A 27,224-nucleotide genomic window follows, 5' to 3' on the forward strand; every position below is an offset into this window, starting at 1 on the left:
AGAAAAATTCCAAATGCTTTGCGACTTGGAACTGAAACTTGGCTTTGAACGTTATGATTATTTTACGTTGCTGTTTATTAATCACCTGCTTGCTGGTAGATACCAAAGAACATAACGGGGATGAGTCGTCCCCTACGCTCATGCATTTTTCGGTATGAGCACTTGTATGGTCATGTAAATGCAAAGTGCAAATCATAAAATCAGCTACCCGATGACAGAAATATAAATATTTGAATGTAGTGATGATATTGTTTTCGTCTTCATTTCAGACATCACTCATTCTTCACCCATTTTTATATACCAGAGGCGTTTGAACAACGATTAATGATATTTAATGACCTTTGAATTGCACTGATGAACGATGACATGTAATAAATAACACATAATAATAGATTCGATTGTGAACGCTGGCACCGCAGAGGTGAAGGGCTTGAAGCTTGAAGTCACAACATTTACACAACGAAGAAATCGGTCTGTCCGCAAATGGCATCGCTTTCTTCAGTTCTGAGTATTTTGTGCCCTTCAGTTCATCACTGAAAAATCTCTCATCAACACTGCACCACAAGGGCTTCGATGCGGTCAGTTTTTACCTGCGCAGAAAGAAGAAAAAATCCAGATGAATAATCGAATAAACTGCGTGGAGTGAAATCTGTCTAAAAAACAATACGAGCTTAAGCTCACGTATATGTACAGGTGCTCACAGAAGAATTCGGAACTTTGGACAGGGGGCCCCTCGCTGGTGGAGCACGCCATTGGAAAAATATTGCCATGCTTTGAGCGTGTGTGGTCTCTCTAGCAAGCAAGCCCTGCTTCCATCTAAAGTGGTACAATGGTGTTGCCTTGCAGCAAAAGCAAATGCGGCAAATAAAATCGGCTACGCATTACTGCTTTATGCTTGAAATGACGGTTGTTATGTCACATTTCGTCTATTAGTTATTTATAATAACACGGCGTGGTTTCTAATTGCATGTATTAGCTACACATTGCTTCTTTATGTAAGCAATAACGCATTTTGTGTCACATTTGTACCCCACCCCTGTAACGGCCCAATTGGCCAACAGTACCTGCAAATAAATAAAAAATGAAAAGGAAAACGCCAGGCCTGCGCGGAAAGCGCAGCACAGACACAGCGAAAGCTCGAAGAGCGGCATTTCTAGAGCCCGCTATAAACTCTCTTGTGGCTGCTAATACAAGTACATTAGCAACGTACCCACTACGCCACAAATCATAATTTTTGTGAAGTTGGGAAGCACCGACCACGACATTACTCGTCATTCTGCGGGGAAGCGAGGTACCATCTGTAAGGCATTATTGTATTATTATTGTAAGACAGTTTCTTGATGCGACGGCTGATGACGATGAAGAATTATGACTGAGCCTTTTGTAATGGGTTGGAAGCTTTAAATGACCCACTAGTTACGTAATTCGCATTGTGTGACGCCCGGTCGTTATTTCACTCTCCCACCACGCTTTATAACATAAGCCAACGTGAGAAAGAGACAGAGAGAGGGAATTAACTTTATTGAGACCCTGAGGAAATGGATCATGGGAGCCTTATGGGCTTCCTTGGCAACCAATAGAAGTGCACTTGCGAGGAACCCACTACGCTATAAATCATAATTTTTGTGAAGTAAGGAAGCAGCCACTATGCAATTTTTCGTCATTCTGCGCAGAACCGTGGTACCTGCTAAACACCTGTAAGGTATTATGCGCACTTTGTTGATGCTGTGGCTAATAACGATGAAGAATTATGACAGAGCCCTTTGTAATGGGTTGGAAGCATTCAGCAACTCACTCGTTGCACAATTCGCATTGTGTGACGCCTGGTTACAGAATGGGCGTTGTGTGACACTTGGTTGTTATTTTACTCTTCTACGACGCTACATTACATATGTTAATGTGGTTCCTTCCCGACATGAAGCCTGTATAGGGTCTTTTTGCAAAGCACTTTCAAGCACCGGCATGGCTCTGAGGTAGGACACTGGGCTCCCACTCAGAAGGCCCATGTTTCAACCTCGTTCCATCCTGGAAATGTTTTCTTATTTTCGTTTTTTTTTCTTATTTCCAGCGATAGCGGTTACGGACACCGGCGGCGGTGGCGGCGGACAACTACGGCGCCAAAAAACGGCCCTTGTTGTGATCTCATAACAGCTTTCGCTGTAAAAAAGGCTAACGTTGGGTGCCTCTTAGCGCTGACAAGGGGTCTGGATGGATCGGGACCCGCAGCACGCTGTGTGTGTGGCTCGACGATCCTACGTGCGAGTTCGTGCGCTGGGGCGCCTTTTACCTTTTGCAATTTTGAGTGGAATTAACACTTTTCGACACAAAGTCCCTGATTGGCCAGTATATTTACAATACGCGACTGTGAATAGCGCTGGTGAAGCCCGCTGCTATTTGTCTGATGCAGCTGTGAGCACATCGTGGGCATGATCGATAACGACATGCAAACATGTAGCATCCAAGAAGTGTTATACGGAACCATCCACACTTCTTTTCACAGCGCTAAGAAGCACCTCACGGTAGCCTCTAGGCGCAAATCAACGTCATACTAAGTTGCGAGGTCTGCTTGCTGCGGAGAACGCGCACGCGCACGCCCAGACCATGGCAGTATCTTTAAAGACGATAGTCTTTCTTGGGGAACTTAAACGCAGAAATTTTGGTCTGTCTTTCTGTCTGTCCTTCTGTCTGTCTTTCTGTTTGTCGGCACGTCCCTCGATTCAGCCACTCGGCCAAAGTTGAACCACTTGCCCAAGGGCCAGCCATCATGAACGGCTGACTAGGTTCATACTTGTGTACTTTGTTGATCAAAAAGCAAACATTACGCATATCTGAGACGCAACATCACTAGGTAAGTATTAGGTGATGTGTTCCTTTAATAGAAAATACATAGTTACGTAATTCTAGAGACCCTAGTTTCTTAAGCTGCGCTGAAAATGCGACTGCGCCGAAACTTGGCTTCCTCCATGCCCTCTGCACGAGATCATTGTTGTGTTTCGGTTTCGGTTCAGTATTGCACTGTACGAGTGCCATGGGGTGCCGCTCTGGCATTCCTGCTTTACCCAGGCGACGTGTAAATAAAAGAGTGTGTGGAGAGTACTCGTTGAGTGCGGACGTTTCTTCTGCTTCGGCGCTTCGCGCCAAACCGCGTGTTCGGGCTGGCTGGCGTCCCCGCCGATCGCGTTGGTCACCGCCGGTCTTCGCCTGCTGCTGCGCCGGGACTACCAGCCCGCAACACAGCATTCACGTTTCCCGACGTATTGCCAGATGGCGTTCATATCTCACGCAGCGCCTCTTCTATCGTCTTTAGACGACATTTGCAGCGAAGCACGCAGATACGCGGCCAATTTTTTCCGCCGGTGAGCGACCGGCTGTCCAGCGTTCCGAATTATTCTTTGAGCGCCTTTACATATGGCAAGACATGCTGCGCCATGCATTCATGTGTAAATGTGTTTGATAAATTATTTTCACGCCCACCTGCAGTTTATGATCAGTAAAAACCATGGCGAAGTTGAAAAGAAGCATACAACTTACAAGTGAACATCAACATTGCTGAAAAAGAAAAAAAAAGACACCGCGCCGCACTTATCTTCAGCGTCTATACTTATAAATTTGATTGATGAAAATTGACCGAGAAGGTGTCTCATTCTTTAAAGCATTTCTCTGGGGAAGCTATGCAGATCAGGATTCCAACCTTTTCAGGAATCGGTTGCACCAAGAAGGAACAAATAAGCTCTGCTTTTTAGGCGCTCAATGGCCTCATGGCCTCCAGCATTTGTCACTCTACACGAAACTAATGCTTCTATGGAGAAATAAAAAAAAGGTCCGACTGACAACGCATTGCGGTTGGGTTAATACGGCAGTTTAACTTATTAATAAAGCAGATGTTCCGTCGCACGGACTGTGCTTACCTGTATAGAGCTGCTGGGTCATTCTTCAGTGACATCACGTGTGGCGCAACGGGGCACTCCGTGAACTGAACACGGCACTGCACTGCACACAACACTTGCGGCACCATAGAAGCATGTCGTCTCAACGACGCAACCAGCACTTCCGATGCATTGTCAGAGTTTGGTTCAGCGCTACCGGTTGTGTTTCATCGTCGCGATAAGCCTCGTTGGTAACCACAGAAGATACTTGTCATTGACGAAAATGCAGTTCCGAGGGAGCCCTTCCCGTGGTCATGCATATCATCGTTATAGAAGCTGCAAAGCATGACAAACAACTTGGGCTCAGTGTCTTTAGCCTGCAATTTTCTATAGAACATAAACTTGCTGCAAAATCACTATGAAAAGGAGATTGATATTAGGTAAGATATTATGAGTAAATTCCTAAAGCAGATAGTCAGACATGTGACGCCTTATTCGTAGTGTTCGAATAGTAGTAAAAAGATACTTTCCACGTGCCTAAAGGACAATGCAGAGACAAAGAGTGTTCAGAATAAATAGAAGGTAAGGACGGTAACCAAGGCAAAGTCTACACGGGTTGGCTGTCCTGCACTTGCCAGAGGGGGAGATATTAAAAGAAGGAAAGAAAGCCTAACATAAATAAGATACCGCGGAAGGTCGTTACTGCAGTGTCATTGTAAAAGTTAAAACCCGTATAATATAGTGCTTTTCGTAGTTGTATTCGCGTTCCGCATTCTTGTAAGTCTTTTCTAGCTTTCTCCCCTTCAAGTAAGGAACGTCTCTAAGTTGGAGATCAAGGGCGCAACTAAGTCTGTAGTAAATGAATAATTCAACACTACTCAGGTCAAAGTAAAAGGAAGGAGGCAGGACACTAACCACATGGATTTCAAAAGTGTTTGCATTTCGGGTACCCCAAGGGAAGCTCATCCAAAATTGATGATCCTGCTTCGAAAAAAAATATGAACCACTCTGATAACAATTTAATTCATTAATTAATCAGGTGCTTTGTTACGGTTGTCATGCTGAAGCAGGAGCATAAAGCTCCCGAGTGGGAGCAGGAACGTAAATACTTTCCAATCCTTTTCATTTGCTGCCTTTGTCTCTAGCCTTATAAAACGCGTTATCCTGACCAGACTGACTTCCTTCATATATCTCCTTGTTTGAGTATGGGTCGCACGTTAACACTTACAGTTGCCGGAAGCGTTGTGCAGGGAAAATAACGGAGATAAGGAGTGATGATTCGACAGGTGGACACGACGTCCGACGTCTGTGATAATTAAGTTAGTTGCTCTGAGACTTGAATGCTTGCACTAGCATTTGCTTCATGAAGAAGATGAGACGCTTCGGTCCTGTGCGTAATCACCGTAGCTCCCTCTCCGAGTAAGGTTGGAGTCGAAGCGTACTGAAGAGCGTATTCAATCCATTTATATTCCGAAGGCGACTATGCAGTCTCTGGCTCTGGTTCTCTCTTTGCATTGCTGTGTTCAAGAGCCATAGAAAAGATGACAACTCCGTACAATTGTGGGAGCATGGAGAGGGGATCCGGTGGAGTCGAGTTCCCAGTGACGTAGTCGAAGGGAGCACCTGACAATGATCGCATAAGTTTGTTGACTAGTGGGAATTTTTGTTTTCGCACAGCGCTCACATGCTCTGCCAGCGAGTGCCTGATAATTCCGCACATAAACTCGGCTATACGTAAAGCGATCTTGATTGTACCGGCTGCTCCTTTCGGGAAGTCAGGGTCGGTTGTATCTGCCGGACAATTTTTCTTGTAATCCGGGCCACCAATAAACGAGCGCGCGACGCAGCACACCTCACAGCACACCTCGCAGCGCACCTCGCAGCGCACCTCGCAGCACACCGTAGGCATGGTCACTTAACAGCCACCCACAGCCGGTAATGTTCTCTGCAGTGTACACCGCACGGAAGGGTAATCCAATTCGAATGCACCCTGAGAGTCTGACGTTAACGAGGAGTACCCGACTATAGGTTAAGCACTTTCGCGAGGCTCACTGGGCTCGTATGCCTAACGTTCTTTCGAGCTGACTGTGCAAAGGCGGAAGTGTCTCTTTCAGGCTGGTTCACAAAGCCCGGGGATAAAATTTCCAAGAAGAGACGTTATTACTTTGTTCGTTCTGGAAGGCCTTGCGTCCATCATCCAACGAAAGTTCGCCGTGTGCGTCGTGTGTGGTGTCCGTATACAGGCGCTAAGCACTTTCACAGTTGACTTGAAACCGGCCACCCTGACCCAAATACGAGCGCTGCATTCGTTTTGAGACGACGGTCCTGGCTAAACGGGTTCCGTTGTTTCGCACCGACTGGGCGAAAAGAGGTGCGAACGGGAAACACGGGATGCTGAGTAGTCGAGTTGTGCCGCTTTTTGGATTCGCCCAGGAGGAGGTGGCGGCGGATTCTGTGTCAGTTCCAGACTTCGTCCTCCAGTATGGTGTCGCCGTTGCGTGTGCACGTGTACTTCTTAACGGAACCGTTGTTGGGGTTAAGCGAATCGCCGACCGAAGACACGTGCGTCGAGACGGACATGCGGGTCATGGCCATGCTGTGACTTCTCCGGCTGGAGAAGCCTCGTTGCAGGCGGTATCGTCCGTAGGAACGCCGCAGCAGGTACAGCACCTGTTGGGTGAACGGAGACTCGTGATGTTACTAAGGCTTCAAAGCAGAAAGATGTGTGTATAATTGGTCACGAGTGCTTGTGATTGTGTATTACGTGAGTGCCGTAGGTACTGCAAGTTGTAAGCGCTGCAAGTTGTCAAATTTATGCAAGGTGGAGGTGCTCGCCTTTTAAGACACCCCGACGCATTTTAATGAGGTGTTATGCGATTACATGTACGGATGAGGCTACCGCAGGTCACTGGTTTCTGTGCCTGAACTACTGATTTACATGCAAAATTACACTTTTGAATAATTCAACCAAATTTTACAAACTTTTACATATTGCATCACTCACCTCTCCATTGAAGTAGCAGAATATGACGGCCACGAAAAATCCCTGAAATTGACAAAAAGTCGGGATTACGTATAAGTGACCTAACAGAATCACTTGTGGGAAAAGAAACGATCCAACACAAATGGAGGAAGTGTTAGATCATAAGGAAAACGTGATCCAAGGTTGTAGTCGCGTACAGAAACAGCATCAAGGATTACCCCCGAGTCGCGTTTCGCTCGAACAAATAAAACGTTGTTTTTTTTATTTGGCAAACCTACAACTACAGGCAAAACGTCAAAATTGCCTTAATAAAACATTCATGCGCCCTGATTGACTACTTGATCAGGGGAGTGGATCTCACAAAATAAAAGTAGCATCGGCCGGCGAGCACCGGCTTTGAAGGCATTCGAACATTTGTCTTGCCTGCAGGCCATCTGACGCTTTGCTGATGTACTGATAAACCTCCCAAGCACCGCAGTTGGATGGGCTGCGGTACACAGTCATGAGGAAATGCATGCCGAACAATGGGAACAGCACCAGCACAGCTCGTACGGCTTTCCTGCAGAACAGTAATGAAAATAAATAATTAGGTACTGGAGGAAGCGATAAGAAGCGCTTAATTAAGGGCAGTCAGCATGGGTGACTGGCTAATCCCCGTACAGAGCAACATGCTGCAGCCACGCGCAGCGATGTCATAGGCACACAAAAAATTTATCACTAATGGCATTTCATTTTTAAATGCGAATGCATTTCTTAGTCGGGCTATGTGAGGCATCCGGCGTTGTCCGCGGCGCCCTCTCCCATAGCAACAGCTGCGGGCGCGCGCGCTTATCCTCGCCCCTAGCAACCAAGCATGTGGTGCGAGAGAGTGTAGGAGCGGGTAGGTGCAGTGCACGGTGTAAGAATATTCAGGTGTTGACACTGCGCGCGCCTAAGCGGCCAGAAAATGTTCGGTCGTCGGTCCGTTGAGCGGTGCGCCATCTAATGGCTTGAGGCGGAGAGCGCCCGCGAGTAGCCGAATCACGGTGGTGCTGCGTCATCACCGCCGCTCTCGCCGTTCCCTCTCCTGTTGCTCTCTCGATTTCGCCCCTCGACGCCGCTTGGCGGATGCACATTATCCAGCAAAATGGCACAAAAAAATGCGCGTTATCAGCAGCATGCGCGTTGCTATGGAGACGACTGCCCCGCTTTTCGTAGCGCCCTCTGCAAGTCATCTGATAAGAACCCGAACATTATCTGGACGCGCGCGGATTGCGGTTTCTCATGCGTTGGGGGAAGAGTGTCATCACCTGAGTATATTCTTACACCGTGGTGCAGTGCTTCGCCGCTCCTTCTCTCGCCGTTCGCTCTCTCTCCTCCCTGCGCCCCACTCTCCCGTCCGCTCGCGCCTCACTCTCGACCGTTCGCTGCTGGGCGCCTCTCAAGGCGATGGCAGAAGTCGGTGAAGGCGAATGTCTGACGGCAACGGTACCTTCTCTCGGCGCAAGAAATGCATTCGCATTTCCTCACGATTCCCTTCGGGGAGGTGGGGGCATTTTTTTTATGAGCATGACGTTAACGGCTGCATCTTGCTTTTGCGGTGCCGTTTCCGGGCGAAATGTCACTACGGCGTAATAATAAAGATTGCTTCAGATAGCAGCGCGGCGAAAACTGTCAGTATTTTCCACGGTTTATTGGTTCATGCCCTGTGGTGGTGGCTTTGGTCTGTTTTGTCTGAAAGCGGGTTTAGGTTGGTGACCCGCTCTTTATTTTTAAATAACTAATGAATGACAAGTGCCGACCAGTGAATCTTATTTACGTAATTACGCTTTAGGTAATTGCACAAATAATTGACGCAACTATTTAAGCAATTTAATTTACACATAAGCATATGTTATCTAACGATGCGATGTACAGCTTAATTCATTTCTGTAACCATGGTATAGGTTTAGCTCGTTTCTGTCGAAGGCGCTGGTAATTCTGTAGGTTGTCGTAGCGGCCTCAAATACAGCGCCCTCCGGTGTGCCCCGCATATGTCATAACCTTACTTGAAACGCTCAGTGGTAATTCTGATAGGTTGCGTTCCAAATATGAATGTTTCTTTGTACATGTGCTATTTACTACAAGCGTTACACTGCATCGCCTTTCTTAAAGCGTCCGGTCCATGAATATAACAAGAAAAGTTCGCCTCGAGACATTTGAATCACAGATTCAACAAATAGCGACGGAGAAAAATTTATGCGACCACAGCGCAATACATGTGCATATGTATGCGCATATAGTTGCCGGTATGAAATTTTCAGGAGACACCGAGGTGATATTAGAGGCCTAAAAAAATCCGTTAGAGGAATTCTCGTCATTGACTCTTGTTTGTAAGTTGTTTCTAAATGATTAGGTTCAGTAGCGTACTAGAATGTTTTTTCCGGGGAGGAGGGGGGGGGGGGGGGGAGGGGTTCAACCATAAGTCATGCATGTTCAGGCGTGCATTTGTATGTGTGCGTGTATATGTAGGCCTATATACAGTTTATACACATGAAAAAATGGAAAAATTCCGGGGGTAGAGGTTGACCCCCCAAACCCTCCCTCCCTGGCTACGCCAGTGCTTAGGTGATCTGAGATATATGTATGCTTCATGCAAGGTAGCTTGAATTTCTTACACAATGAGGTAGAAAGAAAAAAAAATCAGGGAAAGCGACAGCTCTGAGATCACCCAGACTAGCGACAGGTGTTCGGTTTACTATTACTGTTGTTATTAGTATCATTACTACTGCTTTTTTATTTGATATGAAACATATCAACGCAAAACATACATACAAAAGACCAAGATGAAATAGGGAGTGAGCAGGCTGGCAACTGCCACTGAGAGCGGCACAGCGCCATTACAGGCAAAGACTAAACATCCACTGTACAGAACATAACAGCCTACCGAAATTGGCTTGGCTCGTTGGCATGGGTGCTCCTCAACTTGGTGACAAGTACGCGGATGATGTTGCACAGAAAAATAAAATTGGCCTGTAAAAGAGAGAATAATCAAAAACCACACTACGGCCAAAATCAGAGCAACGTTTACAAGCAACAAATTGCTTTTTTTTATTATGAATTACGTATGCTTCCGAACCCCCTTGTAGACCATTGCATAAAAGCACACTAGAAATGGAAACGCGCGCGAAATACTCGCGGTGAACTTCCAGGACTCCGAGCAGAAAGAGCTTTCGCTGGCTGACGTTATGATGACCTCCGCATTCAGCTCAAATGTTAATATTGTGCGCTTGTTTATTTGCTATTATGATATACTACTTATTTCAACAAATTCTCAATTATTTCCAGAAAATCCGTTACTGTAGCATCAAACGTCTTCCCTTGATGGTTTTTGCAGAGGAGCATTTTAAAGCAAACAATAAAGCGACTCGTCAGAAATGATTTTAATATGGTGAGGTGGTCCTGCCAAGCACCGTTTGGGAGCGTGTGTATTGATGTTGTTTTACTATTCGTAGACATAGTGCGTATATTGCGTCACTATTTGCTGTCACCCCTCACAACAACGGCAATAAATAATTCCCCCCGTAAACCAAGATGTTTTCAGAAGTATAGTCGGTGAAGTCTCCGATTCCGAGAGTTTTTGCCCACGCATCGGAGATAAAGATTAAAAGGCTCTTCACACACACAAAAAAAGAAAAAATGGTGGTCATTCGTTCTTTCGACGTGATGACAGTACGATGCTTGTCGCTGTGTATCCCTCCTTTCGTAAATGTAGGTAACATACTACTTCGCATTTGGTAATCTCTTCAAGAATAGCGGCTTGCGTTTGTTGTTGCATAAAAAGCGGGATAGCGCATACTTGGACAGGGATTTACACAAGGAAAAGCGCACACTTCGTGTCGTATTGCTTACTCCGTCCCTGTCCGCGCTATTCCACTTACTTACGGTACTCTATCTTCGCGCTAACTTCATTTTATACTTGCTACGACGAGCGCTAGGGCTCTATTTGAGTGCCCTAGCGAGATCGCAGTTTGCGCCGAGCGTCTCTAATGAAGTAAGAGCAAAGAAGTGCGTGCCAGACGTCCAAGAGCGAACATGCGGAACATCTAAACTGTCACCCGAGTCATTGTAGCGAAGAGGACACAATAACACGGCGGCAGTGAAGACTTATCGCCCGAGCTCTGCGTTAACGTGTTTTATTTCGCGCCAGGAAGTTGGCTACGCAGCTCGCTATGGTGTTAGGGAAGTAAGCATACAATTATTTATCCCAACTCACGGGCAAAGACAGCTGGACAGCCACGCAGGTGCGTATAGAAGCTTGTGCGTGGTTAGCAGAGAGAAATGCATTCCACACTTTTCCGAGTTAGACGCGTGTAAGTAACCTGCAACTCCAGGAAGTAACGAACGTCTTCGCCGTGCTAGAAACGAACGGGCGCTCGCACGTAGATACGCCCGTAACTACGCCGCTCCTGTCAACGAGTATATAGAAGGCCAAACTGTGTTGTTACATGCAGTGTGTGCTTACTTTGCTCTGGTTAACAATAAAATGGCGGAGTTACGTGCACTGAGTACCAGTCCTCGGCTGCGGAAGACGTGAGATTCGAGCTTGTACTTGTCTACAAAATATGAGGGCTACGCAACTCACATTGTTATGTCATTTTGACACGGTCGTTTATTTTTGACGTTACGCACCAGACGCTGTAACTTAGAACAGTGCACTCAGCTTCATATGGATGAGCAAGAAGGCTGGAGTTGTACAATATGACCAGCTCTATACAATTTCTTCCACCCATAAGGAGTTTACATGCTGGTCCACGTACACAGTGCTTGATAGGAGACCAGACAGTGTTGGAACAGATTAGTTGCATGCACTAAAAGTATGTATACCAGTTAGCTTTGTTACGATCCTTACAAACTGAAACCCTCCGTAGCCTTACGATCGCTATATGATGCGTTTTCGTTAGCCTTTTGGCACGAGGCTCCTGTTCCGGTCGTCCTCGTGATGTCATTTCTTTGCCATTTAATCTCCTTTTCCTGCAATCTTATTTTCTAGAACTGGCACTTTAGTGCACAGATGCAAACTCGCAGTTTTCCTTAAGCACAGTAATTATTACTGGCAACGCAGAGAAACCATACACTCTAATAAAGCAAAAAAAAAAAAAAGAGCCCTTTGCCTTTTTTTTTTTTTTTCTTGTGAGTCATGACTAGCCACATATACGACTCTCCTTAAGGAAACACGTGAACTCTCTTTGGAGACCATTATACCCTCGTCGGAGAGTCGTGGGCCCGAAAGAGAGTTAAAGTTTATCTTTAAATAGAGTCATATAAGTGGCAAGTCAGAAATCTTCGAGAAGAGTAAGACATACTTTTTCTTTTTGACCACAGCGTAGTATTCAACGGCCCACGAACATAGAATGTACTCACGAACAGACAGAAGAGGCCCGGCGCCAGCGTGATCCAGTTATATCCTTCTACGTTGTCCATCCAGCAACTGCAGCAACGACGGTGGCGGTGCAGCAGAGGTCGCATACCATGCGTCAGAGGTCGTAAGCGGGTTATGTCTCTGACAGGCTGAGCTTAACGAAGCCAGGCCGAACCACAATGATCGGCTGGTCAGACATGCGAGGCAAGCGTCCCATGCATAACCGCAGCCTCGCAGTTACACGTGTTCTAGCATCCGATATTTCCGTGGTACATTTCCATGCATCAACGAATGGGTAGCATGCGGTGTTTGCGTTCGTTGAAATCTACGTGTGCACGCGTTTACGATGTACAGGCGCCTATTACGTAACTTAATTAAAAAATTGTGTACCTTGTTGACCTATATTTCATGATTTATATACTGCGAAATTGCCGATTTTAACAATCAAGTTACGTAGCCTACATACAAACTTCTCAGTAAATGCTGAAAAGAAAATTTTTTAGATACTGATAACATGTATTTCCCTCGACTTCACGCGTTTATTCAAACCAAGAGTTAATGCATTTAGCGCTAAAAATGAACTCGAGCTGCGCGAAGATCCGCCGTCTTTCAATATGACCTTGATCGGTAAATCTATATCTCGTTCACACAAGGGCTTCGTTAAACGCGCCATGACAAGGACACTACATGCATTACATGACCTGCGATAGACAACATGAATTACACGCACGGGTGACGCGAAATGACATGCGTTCGAAATTTCGGAATACTCATTTAATACAATGACATGAATATCGGGTGTAATTTCATGCTGACAACTTCAACACGCGACATGACATGCAACTTTACTAGCAGCACTCATACGCATAACATGCACGTCATGCGGCAGATGCACGTGGGAGCTGGCGTGAGCGCTATAAGATTTCGCAGTGCAGGTTGCAGCAAAAACAGAAGTAGAGTTGGCTTCACTGCAACAATTTGGAGCTCTACGGGACAGAGCTCGGCGAATGGCAGTGAAGCGATGCCTACAAGAGGTATGTGCAACTGTGGCTTCCTTGGGGAGACATTCACAGAACTTCTATTCAAACCGATGTTCGTGCTGGCGTGGTATTCGTGGCAGGCTGTATTCAGCAGCTCTTTAGATCACCTTTTAGCCGAGCATTTTGTGTTCAGGCCTTGTTTACGCTAGCAACTTGGGCCATATTTTGATGCCCACAAGCACCAACAAAATAAGAGAAACTTCTGCATTAAAAAGAAACAAAAGATGGCATTGTAGCTTGCGCAACGGCCCATATGCTTCCAGATGAACGAATGAAAGATAAAAAAAAAGTGTAACTACGGGATATGCGCAGCGTATCGCACACATTGCTTACAACTTGCATCGGTACCGTGCTGATTACCATCAAGAGTCGTGCATAGTGTCGCAGGCCCAAGCACAAACCAACCGTTAGCATTAGAACGCGTGCTCCATATGATCCCATCTGCACATTTGCCAAGCCCCATTCATGAAGTGCTTTTCACGGCACTGCACAAACCAAGCAGCCGTAACATCGAATCATGCAATTGTTAACAGTATTACTTTGTTAGAACTAGCTGCTGTGTCATTCAAGCATCAGATAAACATCGAAACAGCGTTAAAAATACAATGAGCATGCGAACTGATCACGTGCCACATCGTGCAGCATGTTAGCAATGCGAGATTACGCGACTACGTTTTATGCTTTTCTGGAGAACTCACCTGGAGTCTTCTCTGGAAAGGAATGAAAAACGAACGTACTGTAACTGGCCGAACACGAGCAAGAAAAAAAGTGATTTAGTTTGTTTTGACGCTTCTACACATTTACGAAAAAGAGTGAAATTCCACTGCATATTTTTATACAGTATTTTTTAAACAAATGAAGTGCCTGGGTGTGATGCGCACCTTCTGGACCAGTATTCACACAAAGCGCTTAACGCCAGCACTGTTCGTAAGAGAAAATTTCCGCCAATCGTGATGCTGCACGTATCGTTAGTGAAGGAGGCTAGCCAATGGCAGAGAGCACTTGCGAGCGGCTTTATTGGCTATATTTCGATTGGTAAGGATAGCGCTTATTTTGCCAAAAGCGCGTTCCTGACCAACCGTGCGAGCACACTGAAACGATTCATTTTTAGAGCCGATACAAGGATCGCACCCCTGCTGCCGTACAGCAAAACCGGATACCGGTGAACTTTACTTACGGGTGACCCGCCCGCACGGCTCGCAAGATGGCGCTGATGCTCACGAAGACGGCAGGGCAACCTGGACGAAAAAAACACATCTGTCATTATCATTCTATGTTCGGTACCTTTATCTTTTATACACATTTATGTCCCCCATCGGCGATGTCGCAAGACGTTGGTCGAGTGACCTTGTAACGTAACCATGTAACTTGACTTTAACAAACACTCTAAAGAATTCAACGGCGTCTTTGACAACCGCAGACTAATCAACCGACGCTTAAGTCACGTCATTGCAGGCATAATTCTTTCCTCGTTCACACGGTTCAATTCACAGAGATATGATGCGCATAATTTTTTTATTGGGTGCAAAACACAGATTACGGTGGTACAAACACGCGGCGTGTTTATTACCGCTTTTCTAATTAATTTACCGCATAGGCTAATGGTCGGCCCCTCATGAAGGTTGTTGACGGACTGACCCATACAACGTTGTTGTCCCTGACAAAAAGTTTTGTGTAACAACATCTAACCACTTTTATATGGGACATAACTGACAAATCATGAATAAGCGAGTTAATGTGGGCTGAAATGTCCACCATTTACCTTGCATACGTCTGTGCGACTTTAACTAATGTAACTCTTTTTGTTGATCGCTAGGGAATATCTTAGCAGGCGTCAACAGACTTTGAAGTCACTTTTATGAGTCTTTTGACGCAAAAGATTCTTCGACTCTGACGCTAAGTTTTCAGTTTCTTCAGTGTTATCAACAAGGAAATTGACATTTCCGATCCACCATCTCCAACTGTGTTAACCAGGAAACGAACATATTGCATGACGAAAAATCAAAACGAAAGGCTGGGAAGTTAAGTAACGGATATCTGCAGCCTGTTATGCTGTACCAAAAAATAAAAAAAAGACAGAAAGCAAAGAAACTAGCCGGGCCAAGTTAAAGCGCATTATCGAAGCCGGAGCTCGTCGTCTCTAAACTGAACTATTTCCGCGAGACTTGCGCAACGCTTCATCGTGGGTTGCGATAGGAAAATGTGTGATCAGATGATCGATCTTTAAAGGCAGCAGCAGCAACAAAAAAGAAGAAATCGAAACGTTTTGGCCAACAAAAAAAGTGAAATGGGGACTGGTGGTTAGGCAGACGATGACGAGAGGAGGAGCGTTAAAGTGGTTTGGGTTTGGTTTTTCATGCCGATGACAGAGTGTGATCAACGACGTTTGGTTTGCAGACGGCGTACGGCGGTGTCCAAGTATATAAGAGCAGAGAAATGTAAGGCCGTAAGCAACATGGGGGAAGCGGATGAAAATGGCAGGGTTGACGGATGGGGACATGGTTGTGCGGAAACGCGAATATATAGATCTCAAGAATAAGGGGTACGAATAAGGGGTACGTAGTCGAAGTACCTCGCAGATAGCAGTAACCACCGCGCTAGATTTGCGATCGATGTTGGGAGGTGAGAGGAGACCTTCGACGTTGGAGATTAGGCAACGTTTACGAAAGTAATCTCGGCCCGCCCAACTCCGGAAATCTGATCGTCGCCGAGTTCTCCACGCCATGTTAGGAGATTCAATATCTTAACAATATCTTTTGTTTAGACTGTCTATTCTTCATCATTCGACTTCGCTACAACGAATACTTGTTACAGTGTAACGATTATTAGGCACAACGAGTTTTACAGTTCCTGAAGTCGCTTTAAGTACGGCTCCTTTATGAACTGCAGAGTGTCTAATATCAAAGCATTGCTGAGTGTACGTTAAGATTACTGTGAACATGTGTTAGTTGAAGAGATGGTGGTCCCATTTTGCGTGTTGGATACAGGCAGCCGGGTAAGTAACGTGATAAATCGTCCATGTAAGCGGCATGGTCCACGTTCTAAGTGTAACTACATTCTCTTTCGCTGAATTTCGTTTGAATTATCGTCGCTTTAAATTAAAAGTACAAGCTAGTGAAGTTTATTAACTGCAACATCGACCAATTAAACGCATCCGTTAGCTATTCATAAGGCCGTAAGATATAAATGATTTCATCGAGCTGCCGTGAAGCCGTGACTTTCTAGAATAATGAGCTACGATCAAAACTAAATTATTTTCTGCGAGTTTATTTCTATCTGCTTTGTCTACTTCTAACGTTTATTCATAGATCATTGAACCATTTCATTGACCGTGTCCGTTAATTATAATTTTTCCTCTTCAACATAGTTTTGGATTTCAGAAAGCAAATGCTGCAATCTAGATGCAAAATCACTTTTTTTGCACGTTGGACTCCTATGTTATCGTGACTGTACATAGTGCAGATCACTAAATTTTATTTCTGTGCCTCTGTGGGCAGAGCACAAGACAATGAGTACTTGCAAACAAACAAACAAACAAACAAACAAACAAACAAACAAACAAACAAACAAACAAACAAACAAACAAACAGACAGACGAAACAACGAACGAACAAACCTACAAATAATCACTGCGAATTTTTTGTGTGTATTCTTACCCCATCCTACGACGTAGAAAATTAGCAGTGACTTCTGCTCGGCAAATGCAGATGCGATCAACTTGTGCAGGTAGAAGCCTTCGCAGAACATCCATGCGTACTGGCACAGCCGGAAATAGCGTGAGAGTGTGTACAACACCTTGCACAGGTTCTGCGTTAAAAAGATGCGAAAGAGACAATGACAAACCGGGATTTCATATGGATTCTAAGTCCAATTTTTTTAGTATTTGTCACTGACAGTAGGCAGTGACACTCACTTGGAGGGTGTGGGGGAGTCTTTCAATGTAAAGCCTTCACAGTGATAGCACGCTGTGTGGCACTGCACACAGGCTCCTCGGAAAGTGTTCTAACTAGTTTTGAAACGTTACAAGTGTTCATATGCCGTAGCAGCTTTACTGGCTAATCTGCATTTAGTCTTAACTTTAAAGGGACACTAAAGGCAAATAACAATTTATGTCAGAGTGAAAGCTCAAGATATGACTTCTAAAACGACAATATTATCAACAGCAGTGCCCTACTTACCAAGAAATTAAGCTAAATGTATCACATGATGAGCGCCACGAGTGGGACATTTTCGAAGTGATCCCGATGACGTACGAGAGTCTGCCTACAATAAATCACTAGTAATCAAACTAGCAGCAATAAAAAAAGAACCTTCCGTGCATCAAAAGGCGTAATAAAATTCTGTTTGTTCGTTTCCGTTTGATTCATGGAAAAAAGAACCTCTGTGGCGTTGCCATGGGGAACGGTTCCGTTTTCCGAAAGGTTCCGTTTTCGCCGAACTGCGCCTCGCCCGGCGCCCTGCTTCGCTCACGCGGTCGCGTCTCAGTGGTAGTTTCGGGACCGCGTACTGCCGCGTGTGTTTTTCGCGCTCGTGAAAGTCGCTCTGACATAAAGTTCGACAAAATGCCGCATGCAACGACGCCGGCACTACGAGCCCTCAGCCGCATACCGCGTTCATCCGGGCTCAAGTCGCTGAATTGGAGCCCAGCGTCGCGAGCCAATGTCTCGTTGTCAAGTTCTCCGTCCACATCCATTGCGGCGATTGCGGCAAGCTTCTATGGCTTCGATGGCCATTGTTGCTGCTGTGGGTCCCGCTACTTTCGCTCTGCTGCTACTAGTGTCGGCGGCCGCGCAGTAAAGGCGGGCAACGTTGGGCACGGCAGCAGTGACGTATGAAAGTCGGTTTTCAGGCGGGCGATTTGAAATGCGCTAACGCGATGCGCGCCACTAAAACGTGATTTTATTTCAAAATAAGCACTTCCTTGGCATAAAAGTAGCGCAACGATGTTTCTGGACCGCTATTTCAACAATCAACGTCGACTTAATATTTGCCTTTAGTGTCCCTTTAAGTTTTAGAAGGGCTACTCTGATTCTCGCATCGCGATTCACGTTCATAACATGCGCACGACTAAGGCCCCTTGAGTACAGCCACAGATACGCAGTGATGTATATAGACGCATATGTTCGGATGTAGAAGAAACTACGTGGCCGTACCGGATTCTGGTTGACGCGTATGTTCTTCTCCTCATTGACGTGGTCCAGGATGAACACCGAGTCTACGAGGATGACGCTGATGTCGTACAGCACCATGGCAACGCAGAAGTTCTTGTGCAAGGAGATGCGGTGAACCTGGAGTTGCCTGCCGATAGGACGAGAAGTACAACTTACGCTCTTTTATTTGTGTTTGGTGTGTGTTTGGTAGGTACTCACAAGTACAGTAATTCCATTCTTTTACATTGACGTGTAAATGTGTCGATTTTTCTCACCAAGTATTTTGGGTCGCAGCAGGAAATACAGAGTTATAAATGTTGTTGGAGCACTGTGCGAAGTACATTCTCACGAAATAGACGTGTTAGAACCGAAATAGCCTTCTAGGCGTTATATAACTATTTGAAAAAGAAAAAAAAACCTGTTTGCTTGGTTTCCACTACTGTATACCCTTATTTCACTCTTGTGAAACAGAAAAGAGTGCCCCTTAAGTATGTTGTCAGTTCGGCATAACCGCCACTGAAAATATTTGCATTAGCAGTAGCGGTTTTATGCTACAATGAATAAATCAAACTAATTCAAACTCTCTCTGGGAGAAACAGCAGTGAAAAGCAGTGATCTTGTTGTCACTTTCAAGCCTTATCAATAGATTTGACACAAACTGAAAACACCTGCGTAAACCAACAGATTTGTTTTACCCCTGAAGCTTCCCATGGTGCCTACTTGTACTTTTTAATTGGTGCCTTTCATACAAGTAAGCCCCCCTAGATGGCTGCTGCTTTTAGCAAACGCAGGCGCGCCGCAAATCCCTAATTTTCCACCGTGGAACAGCTTCGAATGATTTAAATGACTAACTTTTTACATCAGCTGGAAATACGTAGTTTCTACTTTAATGGTAGTATTTGTTTATAATGAAAACATGTTCCTGGTTGTATTACATCTGTTTCACCCAGCGGCTGTGGCACAACTGATGACACCACGATGTAGTTTTCTCTATCCTTCTTGTTGCTTGTATCGTGCCTTTTATTGTACAACTGCCACCCCTGTGTGTGTTCTTGACTGCTACCTTGCATATATTGTCTTACAACCACCCTGTAACGGCCTTCGGCCAACAGTCTTTACAAAAATAAATAAATAAATAAATAAATAAATAAATAAATAAATAAATAAATAAATAAATAAATAAATAAATAAATAAATAAATAAATAAATAAATAAATAAACAAACAAATAAATAAATAAATAAATAAATAAATAAATAAATAAATAAATAAATAAACATGGTTGATCCCTTCGTCGCAGGAATCGGAATAACACGAAAGTAAAGCGTGCCCTTACAGAAGTAACTGAATGTTTACTGTACATTGATATAAGAGAGTTTGTACAATGTATATTGATGTCTGGCAGCTATGGCACCGTTCAACGTGCATGCACCCACATGGATGATTGGTGGTATATCTCCATGCCGACGACTAACGTCCATGTTAAATGATTAAACAAACCATTGTGGTAGCTGTAGTAGTAAACGGTGAAAGCGTAATCAGAGAACGAGGTGTGATAGCCAGAAGAGCGTCGCATATTAGACGCAGAACTTGGTCGTCATCCCGCGGCATGTTAAAATGTGATTGAACACCACGACCGGACTAGAGGGAAAGGCAAAGCGCGTCGTGCCGCCCCGGTAGCCCGGCCGCGACTTTTCTCGGTGCGAGCGCGTGTGCGGGGAACGCGGTGTTACAGCCAGTTATGGCAGGCGCGCGTCGCAGAGCTATTTTTGGTTTGGATTAGCGCGATGCTATGGGCGAGGCCGACGCTTTTACCACGCTTGGGCCAATGTCGGCACCTCGCGGTGTGTTAAGGCATTGACAAAATGGAACTTCTATTGAAAGCGCGCCGAATGTGACGGACGTGTAACGCGTTGCAGGTGCTAATCGCGGAGGCCATAGTAATGGCGAATTACTTTACCTTACCGCTCCCAGAGGGCAACACCCCCCCGCCGACCGGGAGAGTGCTAGATATAAAAGGCGCGTTTGTAAAGCCTCTAGAGTCTGTGACCGTGGTGCAGTGGAAAGCGCGCCCGGTATCTGTTGTTACGGACCGAGCGGTCGTGGGTTCGATGCCCGTTGACGGGACCTTTTTTTCTTTGCCATCTGATCGTGTAAACTTTTTCGACGTCATTTCCGTGACGGAAATACGTCACTGAAGTCTTGGTGGACCCCGGCATAAAACACTTTCGTGTTAATAAATAAATAAATAAATAAATAAATAAATAAATAAATAAATAAATAAATAAATAAATATATGAGGCTTAAGCATAACATTAAATCTAATTCTGGCATAATGTACTATTTTCAATTATGTTAGGTCATCTTCACTAGGGTACAAAGGTTACTAAAACGGTCATTTGCTTGTTACTCTTGGGAAAAATTAAACCTGACTCGACGATATTCGCCGTATTCTACCAGCTACGCAATCTTGAACGCGCAACCATGCAAAAGAAAAGAAAGAAAAAAAAAACGAAATAGTGTTACGTACTTGTAGACGGAAAAAATGACGATGGCCGGGACGAGGACGACGACCGACAGGGAGTGAAGCACGATGGAGAAGATGGTCATGGAACGATGATACTGCAACAATAAGGCCACCGATGTAGAAGGTATCAAAGAGAAAAAACAAAACGAAACAAATCAAGCTTGACCCCCACTTTGCCTCTCTAACACATTAAAAAGAGTGGCTTTGCGACTGCTTTTAAGCGAGCGCATCTACTCAGGCGCGTTCGGTGAGACGACATTTGATAACGACGTGCTAAACGCATCAATCCTGTTTAGATGATGGAGCCAGTCTGCTTCTTTAACTGGCCTTAGCGTCCGTATAAAACGGCAATAGACGAAGGGTCATTTCTCAAATAAAGACATTGATAAAGAGAGAGAAGGAGAAGGAGAGAAAGGAAAGGCAGGGATGTTAACCAGTCTAGAAGGACCGGTATGCTACCCTACACTGGGGGAAGGGATGGGGGAGATATAAAGATAGAGAGAGAAAGAGAGCACGCACGCACAATGAGTCCCACACATCACACATCTCACAGTCATGCTAACGTCGTTAGTCTATAACCGAGGGTGCAGGTCTGATGCCTTCAAGAAGTTGAGCACTGCCTTCGTCGCCTTCACCCGCGATGACCTCTCAGGAGGACATTCCAGAATGGTTTCTGCCGTCATCGGTCTCGGATCTATGCGAGCAAGAGCGACTGCGAGGGATTTTCTCTGCGCATTGTAGCGAGGACAGTCGCAGAAGATGTGCTGTAGTGTCTCCTCGCTACCACAGTTTTCACAAAACGGGTTGTCAGCCATTTGGATTCGAAAGGAGAATGACTTTGTGAAAGCCACTCTTAGCCACAAACGGCAAAGCAGAGTGGCATCATTTCGGCGTAGTCCCGTAGGTGTCTGAAGACACAAATTGGTCGAGCAGTGGCGGTGGTGGTTGTGCAGTCTGCTTGCTGTATTACAAGTGGAGGAAGTCATTTCTTGTGCAGCCACTCGAAGTTGGCTAGCAGCATCGGTCCTTGATAGGGGTATTGTCTCGAGCCGGTCACCTTGAAGAGCTGATCGAGCAGCATTGTCGGCGTGTTCATTGCCTATCAGGCCGCAGTGACTTGGCATCGACAGCAGCAGAACTTGCCGCTCTTCGCGCTGCACTTTATGTAGCCAACCGCGAACAGCCTCAACGATGGTCAATCTTCTGCGATTCGAAGACAGCCCTGTAATCTTTGCTATCAGCCCTGCGACACGGACCATACGAGCAGTTGGTCTTCGAGGTTAGATATCTCCTCCATACTTCGTTAGAGAAAGGACACCGCGTGACATATTGATAAAGAGTTTAATATACGCCTATTGACTACGTTAAGTTACTTCATGATCAAGCGCATTTGCACGCTCATTCTTGTTGGGTTCTTATTATCAACTCCTTAACAATTTTTATCACACTAGAAAACAGAACCTCCCCTTGCTAACGTTTCTGTCGTTTCTAACCTTGTTTCGCTTGCTACTCACTCACTCACTCACTCACTCACTCACTCACTCACTCACTCACTCACTCACTCACTCACTCACTCACTCACTCACTCACTCACTCACTCACTCACTCACTCACTCACTCACTCACTCACTCACTCACTCACTCACTCACTCACTCACTCACTCACTCACTCACTCACTCACTCACTCACTCACTCACTCACTCACTCACTCACTCACTCACTCACATGCGTATCGAGCGTATGTACATAGTGTAAACCTTTAGGACTATAACAACCTCCTATCAGGATACTATTTTGAAGGTGGATACAGTGGCTTTTAAAGCACACATATTTTGTTCTTCACGCACAAGTGCCACATTGCAAGACCGGTAGAAAGCGACCCGGTATCCATAAGTCTATGATCCATGTGATCGCTTTTTCCCAGCGTGTGACATGCACACATAGGTATACTAGCTTGAAGTTGGACAAACCTCTAGTGAACCGCAGTCATAGAAGGTGTACTCCTTGCCATACTCTTGGCTGTAGTACCACGTGCCGTTGTCCCAGCAAATTTTTTTTGATGTCTCTGTAACACAAGCGACGCGTAATGTTAAGTTAATGAGCACTTCGTATGTGTAACAGCAGTTTAAGGCCGCTTTAGGTGTTAGGTAAGCTTATAGTTCAACAACAACAACAACGACAACAAAAAGCTACACTTAGCGTTTGGTCATGAATTGATGGGAAAGGACGGGGGAGGGCGATGGTTTGCTGTGACAGTATAGTGTGTACGGTGCTCCCGCCACTTCACACTTCGGGATAATGCGCAGTTTTGAGTAGAACGAAGCCATCGCGCAACAACGAACACGTCATGGTTACGCATCGCGTGCAGAGATATCTGATAATGGCTGAACGGTTTGCCACAGTCACAGCATGCGGCATCGTAGCCGTCATCATGAAGCCTCCATCGGCCCAAGGTTTACACCTTTAGCATTGCTATAAACGGGGTTAATAAAGTTTAAGGGAGTGAAATGCCGTACTTGACCATTCATGAAAGATTGTTCTCACAAAGGCTGGAACACGAGAATATATATATTTGAAATATGTAAAGCAACCATGACGTACTATATCGCTAGTTTATGGGACGAATTTTAGGAAAAGACGCTTTAGCCGTCATTTTATCTTTTAATAATTATCCTATATCCCTAAGAAATAACAAAAGCGAAAGTTCGACCGACTATACTTCATCAGTCAAGCTTACTTTTCGTCACGTTAGTGTTGCTTGAAGTCACTGAACTTACTCATCGAAAAACAAAAGTCTCTGTAAGACTATAATTTTACTGATGTGCACATTACTGTATATAAATACCTGAAGTTAGAGCACCACTTAAGAACGTGGCAGGAATATCGTTCAACGTTCAAATTTTCTTCTCTCAACTGTGACTTATGACGAAAAGATTGAGGTCGTTTTTATTGTGTGCGTTCGTCGAGGAACGCAGGGTTGCGTGGGAACTTGAGAGGTGTAAAAAATGCACGAAAAGCGAGTTTAGCCGGAAACTCTAATCACGTAATTAATGGTTATCGATGTAGTCCAGAACGGGAGATGTCGACAAGGTGAAATCGAATAAAGCAAAAAGAAGAGAGGACAGATGACGTAAGGATATGTTAATGCCCACGGAATGCGGATACGCGTACCGATGCGCCGCTCCAAGATATGTTCCCTTATACGAGCGAGGAAAGAAGTAAATGAGACAAGCTGCATAACAACTATTACATTACAGATACGCTGCTTCGTGTGACTTTCTCTTTAGCGGGAAGGGAAAGAAGAAAGGTTGATGAAACGAGCTACGTACCTGTTTTTACATTACGCTACATTACATTAGGCAATTTCGGCACCGGTCCATACGAGTGACCAGATGGTTTCCTTCTCACCATAAATATCACATTCACGCTGTTAGGCAAGCCGTGCCCATCTCTTTCTTAAGCACTTATTCAGCTTTTTCTTTTTTTTTCTCCCACTTGGAAGTAAGCGTTAGCTTTCCAAACCAGGTAATTTCTCGGTCCCGAGGACACACGGTGCATGGTGCCATCTGTCGGTATAGGAAACTTTTGAACAGGCATGAGCGACAACGCGGTGTGCTCTGGGTAGTTTGGGTGCCGACGCTCAATCGAAACACCGTGCGGGAGCCCTCCTGGACATTTCTGTACGTGGCCTGACAGCGAAGTTTTTAGATGCGAAGCATCTTATGGCGGAGTTCAATCCGGTGGTGGTGTGCGGCGTGACCACCCTTGCTGCACAAGCGCAAACCCTCTCCACACGCCTACTCTCCACTCCCCCTCTCCCTCTCCCCCTCCCCCTCTCCTGCGCAACGCCGCGATGAGCGCCAGCGCGTCGCCTCCCTCTCTCTTTCTCCTCTCATCGCGCGCCTGTCGACCGCGTTCCCTGCTCGCCCTGTGAGAATTAACGGCCAGGCTAGAGGGAAGACACGACGCGCGTAGCGTTCCTCTTCGCGTTCCACGACGCGAGGTCGGTAGCATGCCCAACGAACGCCAACAGAACGCGATCGTGCAAGTGCTCCGGTTTCGCATCGCCTCATGGTCCCCTTTAGTGGGAGATGGTGTAATTTTCAGAGCCGAATTGTTAACGGTTCTGGATAAGGAACATTAACAGCGACTCACAGAGCACCGATGTGGTCTGTCCAAATGTGCAAACGAGAGGATTTAGGCTCTTTCTAACCGCAGTGTTCTTCGGTTCAACCAGCACAGAGCTGGTTGAGCTTAAGGGAATCATGTCCAATGATAGATACAGAAAACGCCTTTATGTAGCGACTTACTGATGCACTGTGGTGTCTCGGTGATGAAGTACGCGTGTGTAGGACACGGCTTTCGCACTGTAGTTCCGGCGGGTGTGTCTTTAAAGCAAGTCCACCCGTCCCATGTGGCAGGGCATCGCGGTCCAGCTGTAAAGAAAATAAGGGCAAGAATCATAGGACTTTAGTGCTATTAATAGCAATTCTTTATTACAGAAGTCCGGGCTCGCGTAGACACTGGGAATTTGTCTATATACAAAGACAGTCCTCCAGGATAACTGCCAGCAGCGTACCTGCCTCCTGTTCAATGCCACGCGGTGCTGCAAGGCCTGGTGAAACAATATCAGTGCGAGGTGTTCTCGCAATGATGGCCGGAGCGCCTAAACTTAAGATGATGGGAGCATACACATCAATGGTTATTAGTATCCCGAAGAAGAAGCACGTCCCAAGGCAAATATTTATTGAGGCGCAGTCTCCGTTTTCCAGTAAGAGAGTGTCACGTTTGAAGGCGCCATGCATCACAGAAGAAAAAAAAAAGTTACGTATGCAGACATGAGCACAAGTGAAGAGAAACAGCTTTCCCAGTTGTGTAGTTTGACTGTACTTCCTTTACACAAGCTCACTTAAAAGAGAGTTGAGTTAGTCGGTGTTGATACATTTGCAAGCGTAATGGAAAAAAGATGGCGCCCAGTCGCATCCCAACTTATTTTTGTTTTCTTCTTTCGCGCTAGCAACTATGTCAAAGCCAATTTCGCAATCTCAGTGTTGTATTGCTATCCAAACAAAGGCGGTGCCCAAGTGTGTGAGCATTTTCACACCGAAGCTACCTCCGCGTCGCTTATTTCTGCCTATTCGTTTGCACCGAGAACGACCGACTCAACGTAATTTTATGCAATCTTAGCGCCGTCACCTGCACTTTTCTCATAGGAGTGCGCAGGGTTCACCATCAGGGGTGACGAAGGTTCATCGCAGCCCCCCCCCCCCTTGTAAGTCAATGTACGAGGCAGGTTTTGCGCCCCCCCCCCTCTTAGGTGACTAGGGGGGGTCAATGTATGGGGCAGATTTTGCGCCCCCCTCTTTGGTTATTAGGGGGGGCGGCCTCCCCCCCTGCCCCCCCTGTGCGCACGCCTATGACTTTTCTCAAGCAACTCCGACCATTAAATGTGAGGCGTTTTCATGGTTCGCTAAATCTATATGTATGATAATGGGCTTCACTTCACAGTCCGCTAGTCTAAAGTATGGTGATGCGCACTTAGCATTTCACATGTACAAGCTCATCGTCGTTTTTTAAAATGCGCTTTCAGGAGCCAGGAACAACGCCACTATACTGGCGCCGCAAGCACCTCCTCCCCTCTCTCCACAAAATACGAAAAAAAAAAGAAAAAGGTAATAAGGAACTTAACGTTGCGACAACATGCTGAAAGCAGCATGCCGTCCTCTTTTCATATTTCGAATTCAGTTATGACGAGAGTAGCACATCTGAATACAATTGTTTGTCGCTGACTTCACACACGAGATAGCAGACTTCAGCGATTCCTCCGGCTGCGGATCCACTCAGTGTGACGTCAGCATTCTTCCGCTCTGAAGACCACCCTGTTATTTGCGCTTGCCTCCTTTAGCCTCGAATGAATTGTTCTGCAAAATATGGATCCTATCTTGCGCGCTGTTGTTTGTTGCCGTGCTTGTGAAAACATGAAGTTCCGCGGCACAAAGGAAGCGTATATGACTGTGACAATGATAAGCCACAGACATGACGTACAGACGGGTCCACTGTTAAAGGGAACACTTACGTGCAGGGCATGTCCAGATTTTGATCTTTCGCGATATTACAGTGGCATCGATTTGCATAAGACTACTGGTAGTTGACACTTCTGACTTCTCTCGACAGACTCGTGCAGTGAACGACCAGTGTTTTCACAGGTACTTTAAGTTAGGAGGCCAGCAATTTGAAAGGAGCACACTCGAGTGTTCCCTTTAAGAGTGGCCGTACTG

General features: G+C 45.7%; 1 protein-coding gene across 1 annotated transcript in view; it reads right to left on the reverse strand.

Moving 5' to 3' along the window:
- Positions 1 to 309: 309 nt before the first annotated feature.
- The window catches only part of LOC119386116 (calcitonin gene-related peptide type 1 receptor), a 70,693-nt gene continuing 43,778 nt past the window's right edge, over positions 310 to 27,224 (reverse strand). The window contains exons 2-15 of the mRNA XM_049414224.1: positions 25,257 to 25,382; positions 22,917 to 23,011; positions 20,949 to 21,040; positions 18,423 to 18,567; positions 16,926 to 17,076; positions 14,447 to 14,507; positions 12,232 to 12,298; positions 9,755 to 9,840; positions 7,273 to 7,408; positions 6,871 to 6,912; positions 5,755 to 6,536; positions 5,095 to 5,718; positions 3,909 to 4,202; positions 310 to 590 (exon numbers count right to left, since the gene is read on the reverse strand). Coding sequence (XP_049270181.1) covers positions 6,324 to 6,536; positions 6,871 to 6,912; positions 7,273 to 7,408; positions 9,755 to 9,840; positions 12,232 to 12,298; positions 14,447 to 14,507; positions 16,926 to 17,076; positions 18,423 to 18,567; positions 20,949 to 21,040; positions 22,917 to 23,011; positions 25,257 to 25,382 — 1,214 coding nt within the window. The 3' untranslated portion in view covers positions 310 to 590; positions 3,909 to 4,202; positions 5,095 to 5,718; positions 5,755 to 6,323. The remainder of the gene's footprint in view (positions 591 to 3,908; positions 4,203 to 5,094; positions 5,719 to 5,754; positions 6,537 to 6,870; positions 6,913 to 7,272; positions 7,409 to 9,754; positions 9,841 to 12,231; positions 12,299 to 14,446; positions 14,508 to 16,925; positions 17,077 to 18,422; positions 18,568 to 20,948; positions 21,041 to 22,916; positions 23,012 to 25,256; positions 25,383 to 27,224) is intronic.

Source organism: Rhipicephalus sanguineus, chromosome 3 (assembly GCF_013339695.2).
Source record: "Rhipicephalus sanguineus isolate Rsan-2018 chromosome 3, BIME_Rsan_1.4, whole genome shotgun sequence".
Lineage (NCBI taxonomy): Eukaryota > Metazoa > Arthropoda > Arachnida > Ixodida > Ixodidae > Rhipicephalus > Rhipicephalus sanguineus.